General features: G+C 34.9%; 2 protein-coding genes across 3 annotated transcripts; one reads left to right on the forward strand and one right to left on the reverse strand.

Moving 5' to 3' along the window:
* The first annotated feature begins 1,942 nt into the window (after positions 1-1,942).
* Positions 1,943-8,695, forward strand: LOC141611886 (protein WVD2-like 7). Of its 2 annotated transcripts, none has more exons than XM_074430536.1 (9): positions 1,943-2,106; positions 2,586-3,107; positions 3,191-3,508; positions 3,603-3,649; positions 3,922-3,996; positions 6,646-6,745; positions 6,828-6,890; positions 7,597-7,707; positions 8,184-8,695. In XM_074430536.1, exons 1-9 carry the CDS (start codon positions 2,032-2,034, stop codon positions 8,286-8,288), a joined length of 1,416 nt encoding a protein of 471 aa, XP_074286637.1. In that variant the 5' UTR covers positions 1,943-2,031; the 3' UTR covers positions 8,289-8,695. The 2 variants fall into 2 exon arrangements, with proteins under 2 accessions (XP_074286637.1, XP_074286638.1); XM_074430537.1 differs by having other exon boundaries at positions 3,194-3,508.
* Positions 8,696-9,014: 319 nt separating this feature from the next.
* On the reverse strand, positions 9,015-11,435 carry LOC141611887 (cystinosin homolog). The gene is made up of 8 exons (XM_074430538.1): positions 11,226-11,435; positions 10,919-11,051; positions 10,745-10,834; positions 10,507-10,631; positions 9,993-10,035; positions 9,734-9,851; positions 9,547-9,596; positions 9,015-9,454 (listed from the first exon to the last, which is right to left on the reverse strand). Exons 1-8 carry the CDS (start codon positions 11,345-11,347, stop codon positions 9,302-9,304), a joined length of 834 nt encoding a protein of 277 aa, XP_074286639.1. The 5' UTR covers positions 11,348-11,435; the 3' UTR covers positions 9,015-9,301.
* Positions 11,436-11,714: the final 279 nt, after the last annotated feature.

The raw sequence follows: 11,714 nt of genomic DNA on the forward strand, positions 1-11,714 counted from the left end.
GATAAAATAAAAGAAGGATATTTTCCCGGAAAATAAAATACGAAATATGGGACAGCAACAACAACAACAACAACAACAACAACAACAACAACAACAACATGAAAGCCTTAATCCCAAAATGATTTGGGGTCGGCTGACATGAATCATCCTTCAGAACCGTCCATGGGTAAACGCACACCTCAAAATGCGAAATATGGGGCAATAAAATTAAATAAATTTATCATGGTAATTAGGGGTGTTACAACCTAGGTCCACCTACATAGGTAACAAACAGTGAAACACGGCCATGAGGGTGTCCGAAGGGACCCTCTCTGATGTCTAAGTCACTACGTGTAAGAAGATAGAGTTTTCATCTTGACACGTGAGGTTTCCAAAGTATGTTCCTTTTACTTGTATAGAGAAATAGGTGTTATCAAAGAATTGTAGCTGACTTAACTCTCCTCTTACCTTGGTAAAATTAGGGGGCTTTTGGTTAGAGAAAGAAAAAGAAAAAGGAAATTAGAAAGGGTACGAGGGGGAAAGGTAAGGGATTACCTAAAACTTAACTAGTTGTTTGGTTACATCAAGAAAATGAAGTGTGGGGGGGTTGTGGTTTATTTTGGTGTGCGGGTGGTGGTTTAGGTGGGGTGGTTATGGTGGTGATGATGGTGGCGGTGGCGTCGTGGTGGTGGTGGTGGCGGTAGGGTGGCAGTGGGGTTGTGGTGGTGGTTTATGATTTTATGTGGGGTGGCTGTGGTGTTGGTTTTGGTGGTGGTGGTGGTGGTGGTGGTGGTGATGGCGATGGCGTTTTGATGGTGACAGGTGTGGTGGTAGGTAAATATGGTGGTTCAAGGGTAACAAAGATAATGAAATCTCACACCTTGGGGGATGGGGGTAAGAAATTAGATAGATTGAGGGGTAAGGAAGTGAATTTCATTCTCTTTGTTTGTGTCGAACAAACATCAACAAAGGAAATCAATAACTTTGTTTCCCTTTCTCTTTTTTATAGACCTCCAACCAAACGCCTCTTAGAGTTTATATAGTCAGTGGAATGTTCTTTTTATATATACTTTTGAATTATGACAATTTGAGCTACTATCTCTATCGAGGCTACTAGTTCAATTTATGCTAGTCCATGTTGAGTACTCAAATAGTTAAGCAAGTATCTTGAATTTTTTTTATTTGCAAGCAAGTCTTTTTGCTTAATCATTTGAGAGATAAAATGGAGAGGTGCATAGACCTGACAAAAGCAACCCGACTCGAAAAGGCTGACCCGAGATCGAAAATTGACCGGAACTACATCATCCGAATATGACCCACGACACAACATACTTTAATTGAATCGAAGAGGTTTGAAATGATTTTTTCTCTCTTATTCATTGACCCGAAAATGACCCGACTTGAAACAACCTGACTCGCTTGACCCAAAACAGACCCGCCAACAAATCCAAAGCAGAACCGAAACCCGAAATGACCTATCCCGACCCGAATTAACCCTAAATCACTGAAAAACCCGATCTGGCCCGACTCGAACCCGACTCGATTAACCCATTTGGCATGCGTAAGGTAATGAAAGGTTAGTATCTTAATACGTTTTCCCATTGCTTTAATCTACGACAATGTCCTGAAGCAAGTACAATGGCAACGGTAATGTATTTCCTAATCAAATTTTGAAAAAGTAAAAAAGTGATCCTTAATTATCTCTAACATCTTTCCCAATAAGTATGATTACATCCACTACAACTACTTGGAAATTACTAAAATATGAAATTAAAGCGAATTAAAAGCATAATTAAACAGTGGGTCCAAATAACTTGGTACAAGTTGGATAAAGATTGAAGCCGTTTGTTTGGTTTGATGATGAGGAGAACGACATCCTTCCCTCCTTTTAGTTTTCCACTAACATACAAATGGACCCCACTTTATTGCTTACCCTTTTTATTTTGAATTTCAAATTTAAAAAAACATTTGCAAATATTCAGCATATGAGCAGAGGAAAAAGGGAATAACATACATACGCACTTGTTTATTCTTCACGCTTCAAAAGTTGACATGGACGAAAACGAACCTACTTGTGTTATGCATCCTTTCTCTTACACTAATCCTCCTCCTAGTTCCTTCTCTCAGGTTTCTTCTTCTTCTTCTTCTTCTTCTTTACTACTTTACCGCATTATTTCTACACCCTTAAGATGGTCGCTTTTCGTCTTAAAGGTTAAGACGGAGTAAATGTAAACCATTTACGATAAAATGTTACCGTTATTTGATAAAAAAGTTATGAGAACAATTTTCTAAGCAGTAACATTTTGTTGTTAAAATGATGACATTTTAAAAGTGCCCGTATATAATGAGAATTTGCGTTATTTCTATTATCATTTTGTACCACAATTATTATCGAGTTGATAATATAAACCAAAATGAGTGGCTAAATTATGCCATTTTGCGGTAATACCAGTATAATACAAATTTTGACTCGCAGTTTCTCAAAATTCATTTGAATAAAGAGTTAGTAGGTTATATGTACATGATGAGGAGGTGTAGTAGCTACAAAAGTAGAATATGCAATTTAGTTTGAGCTGAGTATTGGATTTGAATTTAATATTGTGCAGGAAAAGAGCATAATGTACGGAGTTGAAGAATCAGTTTCATTTGGTAGATTTGTGTCGGATAATTTGGATTGGGAAAAATGGTCTTCCTTCAACAATAACAGAAACCGTTATGTCCAAGAGGCTGAAAAGTATTCCAGGCCAGGCTCGGTTGCTCAAAAGAAAGCGTACTTCGAAGCTCATTTTAAGAGAATGGCGGCTTTAAAGGCCGCGGCTTTGCTTGAGCAGGCCAATTCATTACAAAACTCTTCGAATGATCATACCATGGGCAGTATACAGAGTATTACAAGTATAATAGATGTACAAACGGAATCAAATAATTGCGAAAATGAGGATGCTGAAGCCTATGTAATTCACCAAAATGACAAGAATGAAGCCAAGGAAAATCTTTGTGAAAATGTAGGTCCAATAGAACCATCTAATCGAACCAAGGTTTACTCCGTTCCCATAAAGAATGAAACTTTCAATGGAAGTAATGAGATTCAATCATGTGGAACAGATCACAGGGACAAGCCTCCTTTGCAGGTTACATTCTTTTCTTGCTTGACTATATTATTTGGCAACACTTGATAGATGATAATAATCGTGAATTACCGGATTTATTGTAGAAGAGAAGTAGTTTCATTGAGAAAACATCGGAATCAATTGTAAAGAAGAATCCACCACTTTCATCCTACATGTCCCCAGCAGTTGGAGGGACTGCCAGAGCATCTCTTTTTGAAAACTCAGTTTATCCAGGAAAGGAGAACTTTGTCACCCCTACTAAAAACAAGACTAGAGTGACTGATCAAGACAAGAAGAAAACGCCTCTACGTTTATCAATTAATCGAGAATTCAACAGAATCATTTCACCGGTCATCAGAAAGATTGGGACTTCTTCTAAGGTTTCCAAAGACTGCTCTGCTCCCATGAAGACTCCTGCCAAGGTCATTGAATTTCTTGTTAGCATCCACTGTTTTACTCTTTCCATGTTTTGGTTTGTGTGAATGTTGACAAGGGTGTGTTTGAAAAAAAATGCAGACTCCAAGTGCTGCATTGGAATCTCCTCGGATGACTCCATCAAGAGGGTAATGCTTCTCAAAGTACTCATGATCAATTCATCAGTAACAGATTTGTACTCAACTAGCTATGTTACTTTAATGTTTTCTGTTTGTCACGTGTCAGCATCACACGACACAAAATGTAGACAATTTTCAAGCTAAATAAACCTAGAAAAAGAAATTAATCAGGTTTGTCGAACACTTATAGCCAAGTTTCAGTGACACCAGCATATCAGCTGAAACACATCTTTTCTCTACTAGTAATCAATGTAATGCTTTATGCAATTACTCCTGTATAGGGCAAGAAGTCGCCTTGACTCATTTGCTGGTGATAACAAAGCATCAGGCTCAAGATGGCACATCTTTTCTTCAGAGTAAGTGTACCTGAACATGTTAATTTTTTTGCTTTCCTTCTATTGTGGTATCCTGTATGCGGTTTTCTGTTTGACTGAGTGATTTACACGAGGAAACTTGATCATGGATATGGAAACTTAGTTGCTGCAGTTGTGCCCAATTAATGATAAAAGAACACAAAAACATGCATATATATCTCATTTCTATATATATACTCCCTCCAATTCGCTATAATGTTCCCTATTTCCCGAAACGGATTATTCAACTAATGTTCCCCTTTCCTTTTTTGGTAACTTTTACTCTTATTTAATTCATCCCTCTCTCATATTACCGAACCCCACACAACTCTTTTACTCTTATTTTCTTACTTTTCTTAATGTTTTGGCCCCACAACTCCTTATTTAACTCCTAATAATTCATCTCTCTTCCCTATCAACAAACCCCACATTTGTCCTTTATTCATTTTTATTCATTTTTCTTAAGTATTGTGCCCATCTCAAAGGGGATTATTATGATGAATTGGAGGGAGTATATATATATATATAGAGGGAGGATCAAATGAGTCCACCTTCCTTAGATGAGTCCATAAGTCCTAATCTTAGCCATTAGATTATAACAAAATCAATGGCCAAGATTAATTCTGAAAATAAACAGCCTATATAAATCACAAAAACCCTAATTCTCTTCATTTTACCACCTCTCACTTATCTTTCTTCCTCCCTTTCTCTCTCTACCTCCCACACCGACCCCCTCCCCCTCTGCTCAGCCACGCCGCCTCCACGCCAACACCGCCGCCGCCAACAACCCTTCCCCGCCGCCACCTTTCCCTTACCTTCCTTCTTTCCCTCACCTTCGGCCACCACCTACGAAAAACAACAAACCACCGCAACTCCTATTCCATCAACGACACCCACCATTGGCGACCATCATGCTCCATTCTCGCATCGCTGCCGACCACAGATCTGCTACCCCACTTCCGCTGCCTCCTTTTCTCTTCTCTTTTTTTTTGTTGGTTGTTGTCAGGTGGTAGTTAGGTGGTGGTGATGTTTGTTTTGTTGTGGTGGTTTAGTCGGTGTTTGTTTTTGTTGGTTTTTTTTTTCTTTCTTTTAGATCTGAAACTGGGGAAGTTTTTGTTGTTGGATTTTTTTGTTTTTTGTTTTTTTTGTTGTTATGTGTTTATTGTTGCAGGCGCGGTGGAGTAGTGTTTTTTTTTTTTTTTTTTTTTTTTTTTTTTTCTGATTTGCGCTTTTTGGGGGGTTGGTGGTGGTGGTCATAGGTGGACCGTGGTTGTGGTTGTGGGTCGTGTGTGGGTGAGCGGCTAGTGATCGGAGTGGTAGTGGTGTTTCTGGTTGGCAATAAAGGAGGTGGTCGTTATTGGTTGGCAACGGCGGTGTTGATGGCGGCTGATTGACTACTTTAAAGCATTTTAAAGTTCACTTGCCAAAGCATTAAAGTTTCACTGCCAATGTACTAAAGTTAAAGTTACTCTTATATGGACTAAAAGTTACGCCCGCCCTCTGATATGGACTTATTATACTCAGGACTTAAATTATATAAATTCAAATTAGGATAAAGTTAAACTCCTAAAAAAAAAAGTTTCAAAAATTATGACTAAAGTTACAATTCTAAAATATTAAAGTTACATTACATTCATAAAATTGCAATATTTATATAAATTTTATAAATCAGTAAAATTAAATAAATTCAAATTTTTATATTCGAAATTGTCTAAGAAAATTGAAGTTTCAATTTTTACCATTAAAGTTTTTTCTTTAAGTAAAAACATTAAAGTTATATTTATAAATCAAAAATTAAATAAATTCAAATTTATATGTTAGAAATTGTTTAAAAATAATAAAGTTTTAATTTTAATCATTAAAGTTTCAATCGTAAAACATTAAAGTTATATTTATAAATCTGTAAAAATAAATAAATTTAAAGTTTAATATTAAAAATAAAAAAAAAAATTAAAGTTTGATTTTTAAAGATTAAAATTTCATTAAGAAACATTAAAGTTATATTTATAAATCAGTAAAAATAAATAAATTCAAAGTTTAATATTAAAAATTAGTTTAAAAAATTAAAGTTTGATTTTTAGATTAAAGTTTCATTAAGTAAAAAACATTAAAGTTATATTTATAATTCAGTAAAAATAAATAAATTTAAAGTTTAATATTAAAAATTAGTTAAAAAAATTAAAGTTTGATTTTTAGTATTAAAGTTTCATTAAGTAAAACATTAAAGTTATATTTATAAATCAGTAAAATTAAATAAATTCAAATTTTAATATTATAAATTGGTCAAAAAAATTAAAGTTTTAATTTTTAGCATTAAAATTTCATTCATAAAAGTTAAACTTATAATTGTAAAGAATTAAAGTTAAACTAATAAATTAAAGTTTCAGTTATAAAACATTAAAGTTTTCATCTTAAAATTGTAAAATCTCAACCATCAATTTTAGAGATCAATAGTAGGATTAGTGACTTGAGTGGATTTCACCATTTTAGGTGATTTCATTGAATCATTATATATATATATATATATATATATATATATATATATATATATATATGGCCTGGATTTCTTGTATTGTGCTTGTCTGTGCTTAAATTTGTGGACAAGATTAACTATGAATTTATGTCATTTGATAGTTCGATTGGCTGTTTCAGTGCATCCATGTCCCCAAGTACTGGCAGGCAAAGGATAAGGTCACCTATTATTCCAAATTCCTTCTGTTTGAATGGAGAAAGAGCTTCAAAAAGAAAGCAGGCAATGCTCTGAGTACTCTTTTCCCATGACAATGTTAAGAAGCAGTGAGCACTTCATCTTATTCGCTGTTTTTGTTTTGCAGAAGCTAGAAGATAAATTCAATGCCACAGCTATAGAAAGGCCTCCACAGTCATCAAAATTTAAGGTTACTTTTTCATAAACTAACTTGTTTGTTCAACATTGTTTATGTGCATTCAGATTATGGCAAATATTTTTACAAGGTTGTCTTAGTGTTAGATTTTGGCAAAGGTTGTTTACTTGTTTTAGTGTTAGACTTTGAAGCCAAAGATTTAGTATTAATTGATTTAATACTAATAGCATGATCCAAACTGATTCACTACACTATCCTTACTTCTAATATTGTAATGTGACAATTTTTTACAAAAGTTTCATTGCGGCCTTGCGGGTCATTTGAAATATAGGTTTTTTTGTGAGTTTAGCCCATAAAACTTAGTAATTGGCTCTGTCGACTATCCCTGTGTTTCCTAACTTCCAAGTTCCAAACATCATATTTACCCTTTATGGCAGTTGGCTGTGTTAAAAATTACTGTATTTCACTGCCATAAGGATATCACGGGCGCTGTAAGAAAAGTTGAGTCATGATTGGAAAAAGGAAAAAAAAAAACAAAAACAAAAACAAATTTTGAGCTGAAAAAGGTTTGAGTTAATGATGATAAACACAAGAAATTGATGTAATTTTCCTTACTTTATTAGTACCCTAACAATTCTTTTTTTTTTGACAGTACCCTAACAAATCATTGTATCCACATATTCCATGTGTTTCTTCTAGGGCATTTCAACCGTAAAGCAACAGCTAATTCGTAATAAAATTACATTACTTTGTGTTGCAGGAAAAAGCAGAAGCAGAACTAAACAAATTCCGCCAAAGCTTTTGCTTCAAAGCCATGTCTTCACCTGACCACCTTGGAGAAAATGAGGCACTTACCAGTCCTAAACAAAAGGTTATTTTGCTAATCATAAGGAGTATTCTTTTATCATTTACTCGACCACCTAAGGGTATATTTGATGTTTGGAGAAAATGACCACCTTGGAGAAAATGACGCACTTCCAATGACTCTGTTCCCCAACTTCCAAACATCATATTCACCTGACTACCTTTTTTATTTTTTGTGAGCCATATTTTAATTTACGGTAAATAAGTGATTGGAACGGAAGAGAGTATTTATTTATTTTAATGCAAAGTCTCATCTACTAGCAAAAAATGTCAAGTACAAAATTACAAGGAAAATTACTCATCTTATTACTGCAAAAAAAAAAAAAAAAACAAAAAAAAAACAAGATCTTTTTTATTCGAATATGTAAATTAGCAAGATAGATCATAAAAGCTTTGTGTTTTAAATTTATAAATCATACGCAGTCCACTTTATTTATGTTGTCCCATTCGAATATCTGATTTTGATATTACATTTCAAACCAGAATGGGTTCACGCAAGGCAAGTCACCGAAGCGTGGGAAACAGTCTGCTAAAACCATATCTAAGAGTTTCTTACCACCTCGAAGACCTTCCAATTCCGTCAAATAATGTCCCGCATAATAATTAATTTGTCTGTCCTTTCGACCAAGATGTCTTCTGGTTCGATTATTCCTGTTAATGATGGAATATGGTTTAGCAACTGCTATATAAAACGAGTTGCACATCCTACAGTCACGAAAGTGAAGTTATTTGTAGTTGAAGAACTTCTTTACCCGGGATGTTCATTGAAGATATTTCTGGAGTGCTTTCTACGGCTTTTACAGTTTAGTACGAGTAAAAGGCGGCCTATTTGCAGTATTAGTAACTGTACATACAAATATATTCATTGTAGATCAAACTGTAGCTTCTATGATTATAACGTTATGGTTATTCAATTTTTTCCTTTTACATGACCGTCTGTCTATCTTAACTGAATTGGACAAGGTCAATATAACAATCACAATATTTTGCCTGTCTGTCTATCTTTACATGACCGTCTGTCTATCTTAACTGATTTGAGTCACTCAGATACCCACATGTAGCAAAACTAAAGCTTATGGGAATGAACGTGTTCCTGTATTCAGTCTTGGGTCGAGTTTTGCCTGTTGTAAACAGGACCGAAACTTGGATCTCCTATATTTTAAGAAGCGGAGACTGGACCGGAACAGCCTCAGGTCCCGGGTCGGTCCGATTTCCCATACCTCAATTTGAACAGTGCTAGATGGACATGTGAACCTACCCAACACTTGAACCACGAAATTACTTTTGCATTCAAAATCAGTCTACACAACATATATTACAACAACAAATGAGCTAGTATAGATATACTTGTATTACATTCACATAATCACATTTGCAGATGTTAACTAACTTAAGTGGGAAGTTACTGAATGATGGTACTTGCGACCCGGGTTCAAAGTTGTCTGTGAAACTGTCTTGTAGTTGGCTTTTAAAAAAACACATATTTGTATGCCTGTATAAAATTTGGATAGTAGCATCTTATCTCTGGTCCTTGAAAATGACAGGTGGGACAAATAGGTACAAATATCAATATCAAAATCCAGTTCCTTGGTATATTACTATTAGAGAAGGCCATCTTCTGGTACTTGACTGGCGTTGTTTAATAATGCATCCTTGCTTGCCACATCGATCTTAGAAGAAAGATGGGATGGCTTCTTACCGTGATACAAAACATAATGTTGCATCATAAAGATGAGGTCGTAAAATATGGATACCTGCATCATAATCAATACAGTATATCATCAACCTGTCAAAGAAAGATAACATTGCCAAATTGCAGGTAGAAAGAGAATAGAGAATTGCATACAAGAGAGAGTAATGTTTTCCCAAGATTTCCGTACAAGTTAGTCCAAGAACCTACATATGCACATTATTTAATTACGCACATTACTGCAAATCCAAGACTAGCCAAGATTGAAGAACATTTTAAAAGCCAAAATTATAGAACAGTCTAAGAACCAAGAAATCATTGTAAGTGAAGAAAAGCGTATCACCTTGGTCAATAGATTGTACAGCCATCTGTCCATAATTTGTCACTCCACCAAGAAAATCGAGAAGAATCATTCCTATGCTAAATCCGTCTGTACTTTTTCTGTAGAAGTTCATAAATGCCTGCATTTGGAAAAAGAAAAATGATTATTTTCATTGTTGAGATAACATGTTACAAACATAATATAGGTTTAGTTCTGAGACCATGAAGTAGTCTACGCCAATCCGTAGAAACAGGGACTTTTTAACAAAGCAATGTCTAACCTGAGGAAAATATTTGATGACGGTCATGGTAACTTGCAGTGTGCTGCAAAATTAAAATGTAAGAAAAGAAATCATCAAATAGGCGTTAGCTGCATAAAGTCGACACTAGCAAGCACAAAGTAGACAACCCACTTTTAGCCTTGCACAATCCAACTTATCATAAATAGCCCTTGCTCATTAAGAAATACTCCGTAACCCATTCTGCAAGGATGGGTGTGGTCACTGGGCATCCGAGTGGTCACACATCCATTTTTTGTATAAAGGATCATATTATGTCATTGACGACACACTTTTGATGTAGCACAACAACAATAACCCATTTGATGTAGAAAAACAGCATTAGTAACAAGAAGCAAGCAAATTACCCCGACGTGTTGCAGTTTTATCCCTTTGAGTCAAACAATACATAGAGAGGTGGTTTAAGGATGACACAAATTGAAAATGGCCTTAAGGATTGCATCGATGCTACTTGATAATAGATAAATCTGTATTGATGAAGAAGAGTGAATCTTACTTGAAAACCGAAATAAGCCAAAGCCAAGAATGAGTTGGTAAAGCAATGAAAAAACAGACTGCTGCAGCACACCATACAACAGTAACAATTGCCAGAGAAATCTTTGAGACCTTTTGATTTCCCCGCTTCAGAATGGTTTAAACGACCAAATTAGTTTTGTGATTACACATGAGATGTGTTTATGCAGATTAATTAAAAAAATAGCAGCAGGAGGCAACATTAGAAAGGGGCTATTTACTTCATAGATATATATCTGGAACAAGGTGAATGCACTCATTAACACAGCATGAGTAGAAAATGCAACATCATTTGCAGCTACAGGTATCATCTGCAGGAAATACAAAAACATAAAGTAGTAAGGTACTGCAGATGGGATTAAGAAGGAGAGAAAGGGAGAGTGAGGAGCTAGGACCTGATGGAGGCCATACTTTTGGCGGTACTGCTCCTGAACAGCAGAGCTGAAGTAAAGTGTCGCGTTGTATATCAGGTAAGTGCTGTGTTTCGTTACATTCAGCACCGCGAAATTAAAATTAAATCCAACAACACTGCACGCACCACACCACACCACAACACAATAAAACACAACACATAATCAATATCGAATACAATATACGGAATACTATGTATTTGTAAATAGTAAAGAGAATGACGGTAACATTGCTCAAGTTAATGACATAAAACAGGGTTGACCAGGCATAAACATTATACATTGAAGAAACCTTTTACGGCGGAAATTCAAGATGAGTTGGGGATAGAAGCTGGAAGACCATGAAAAGAAAGCAATCCATCCAAATATTTCATACGTCATTTCCATAGCAAATGAGTTCCATTCTTTTCCCATTTCTCTGCACCTTTTTTTTTTTTTTTTGTTTGTTTATTGAATTTAGTTTTTGGAAGGAATAAAAAGCACCGAATAATGTGTTGTGGTTTAGGACGTTAGCCGGCCGCCCCTCATGTTTTTTTATTGTTATAATAATATTACTGGTTTAAATCCCGTGCATTATATAAAAGGTAGAACTGAAAATTAGGTAAGAGACTTAAATAATTAGTTGAAATATATTTTAATGAAAATATTTTTATAGTATAAAGTTAATGAGTTTCAATTTATATTTTTTTTTTCAATTTTTTTTGTTATGAAAGTAATAACAACGATTTCTAGTTTTTGTTTTATACAATATGGGTCAACTCATCCTCTAATAATAGGATTA

This window comes from Silene latifolia, chromosome 11 (assembly GCF_048544455.1).
Source record: "Silene latifolia isolate original U9 population chromosome 11, ASM4854445v1, whole genome shotgun sequence".
In the NCBI taxonomy this organism is placed as follows: Eukaryota; Viridiplantae; Streptophyta; class Magnoliopsida; order Caryophyllales; family Caryophyllaceae; genus Silene; species Silene latifolia.